Source organism: Sinocyclocheilus rhinocerous, unplaced genomic scaffold (genome assembly GCF_001515625.1).
Source record: "Sinocyclocheilus rhinocerous isolate Xijiao unplaced genomic scaffold, SAMN03320098_v1.1 scaffold1211, whole genome shotgun sequence".
Classification (NCBI taxonomy): domain Eukaryota; kingdom Metazoa; phylum Chordata; class Actinopteri; order Cypriniformes; family Cyprinidae; genus Sinocyclocheilus; species Sinocyclocheilus rhinocerous.
The window spans coordinates 390,233-392,199 of record NW_015670979.1 but is presented as its reverse complement, the minus strand read 5'-3'; the positions used below and the strand labels follow the sequence as shown (position 1 = coordinate 392,199).

At 37.1% G+C, this 1,967-nt stretch overlaps 2 protein-coding genes across 3 annotated transcripts in view; one reads left to right on the top strand and one right to left on the bottom strand.

Annotated features, from left to right (window-relative positions):
• The window catches only part of cfap298 (cilia and flagella associated protein 298), a 13,690-nt gene that overhangs the window by 5,998 nt on the left and 5,725 nt on the right, over positions 1 to 1,967 (bottom strand). The window lies entirely within an intron of this gene.
• The window catches only part of LOC107734455 (uncharacterized), a 4,325-nt gene continuing 3,148 nt past the window's right edge, over positions 791 to 1,967 (top strand). Inside the window, exons 1-4 of the mRNA XM_016546424.1 lie at positions 791 to 832; positions 963 to 1,083; positions 1,236 to 1,324; positions 1,522 to 1,662. Of these exons, the coding sequence (XP_016401910.1) occupies positions 967 to 1,083; positions 1,236 to 1,324; positions 1,522 to 1,662 (347 nt within the window). The 5' untranslated portion in view covers positions 791 to 832; positions 963 to 966. The remainder of the gene's footprint in view (positions 833 to 962; positions 1,084 to 1,235; positions 1,325 to 1,521; positions 1,663 to 1,967) is intronic.

Below are 1,967 nucleotides of genomic sequence, written 5' to 3'. Positions count from 1 at the left end.
AAAAAAAAAAAAAAAAATTGTACTGTTTTGTTCAGAATTTTTTTGATGAATAGAAAGTTCAAAAGAATTTTTTTTTATAAATGTCTTTACTGTTACTTTTGAATTTAATGCATCCTTGTTGAATAAAAGTATCAATTTCTTTCTAAAAAAAAATCCATACATACATACTATATTCATACATACATACAGGTGCATCTCAATAAATTGGAATGTCGTGGAAAAGTTCATTTATTTCAGTCAAGTCCACCTCTGAATGGCTGAAGAAAAACAAAATGAAGACTTTGGAGTGGCCTAGTCAAAGTCCTGACCTGAATCCTATTGAGATGCTGTGGCATGACCTTAAAAAGGCGGTTCATGCTTGAAAACCCTCCAATGTGGCTGAATTACAAGAATTCTGCATAGATGAGTGGACCAAATTTCCTCCACAGCGCTGTAACAGACTCTATGTAAGTTATCGCAAACGCTTGATTGCAGTTGTTGCTGCTAAGGGTGGCCGAACCAGTTATTAGGTTTAGGGGGCATACACTTTTTCACACAGGGCCATGTAGTTTTGGGTTTTGTTTTCCCTTAATAATAAAAACCTTCATTTAAAAACTGCATGTTGTGTTCACTTGTGTTATCTTTTACTAATATTTAAATTTGTTTGATGATCTGAAACATTAAAGTGTGACAAACATGCAAAAAAATAAGAAATCAGGAAGGGGACCAACACTTTTTCACACCACTGTATATATATATTTTGATAATCACTATACAAAACTCTCCTATCCTGTCACTCCTTTTCAGATTATAAAGTTCATCATCAACATCGTTCAGTCAAATGGGATAAAAGGTTACAAAAGAAGACTGTAAGTTTATTCACTTAAAGTACACAAAATGTCTTCGTAGTCAGTGAGAAATGTGATTATTTGCAATTTCAGCTATCTCTTCTCACATTACATTTCCTTTCTCCACACTAACAGCCCCATGATCGACAATTCTGGGGAGTTTCAGTCCGCGCCGAAATACGCCCGTTCCTTCAGTGTGAATCCCACCCTTACCACTTCCCCCCCTACAAGAGAAGAGATCCCTTCGTTGCAAGAGATGCATGCTAAAATCTTTATGTTTGATCTAATTTATTTTTCTAAGTTTGAATTCTTGACTCTCTTCACCTAACACGATGCTGATTAGTAATAAAAGCAGCTTGATTTCTGTCATATTGAAAGTAAGTGACATCTCTGTGGGTTTCTGGGCAGCTGGATGTGTCACCAGCTGACGTGTACTCAAATGGCATGATCATCCCTGACATCACCCACTTGCTGGATCCCACACCTGAGCCTGGCAGGTTAGAGAGCAGCAGTGCATCTGTAGTCTTCATCCTCCACAGAACTCTTGTATAGAACTCTTGTATTTTGTATAATTAGAATCTTCTGAGGTTTTTAAACATACTCCTTTACTGGGTAAAATAAAAAAGGAACTGAAAGTACTTTTCAGGGTTTTACAGTCTATTTTCCACTGTAATTTGTGTTTTCGGTTTTACAGAGAGCCAGTGACAGAAACCCTTCCCGCAACTCACACCACATTTTTATCTCCCGCCTCCCCGACTCTGCCCTCCATGGAGCTGGCATTGACTTTGCTGGATGACCCAGCTGCCCAGGAGTCTGAGGAAATACCCTCAGAAAGGTTAGCTAGCAAACTGATCATGTGTGCCATTTATTTTATAATTATAACAGATCCCTGTTCTGTTTTATCAGTAACTCAATTATTTTCATATGGCTTCACAACTGAGGGGAAAATCTAATTGCGATTTTTCTGATAACATTTTTTAAAATTGTGATTTAAAATGCAGTTTGCCAGATTTGTTGTGCTTATTTTTAGGGCTGATCAGTTTGGCCAAAAATTGTGATTATACATAAATATGACAATAAAAAAAATATTATAATTTTAAAAAGGGGTGGGGGGGGGCGGGGGGGGGGGTTAAGAAATAT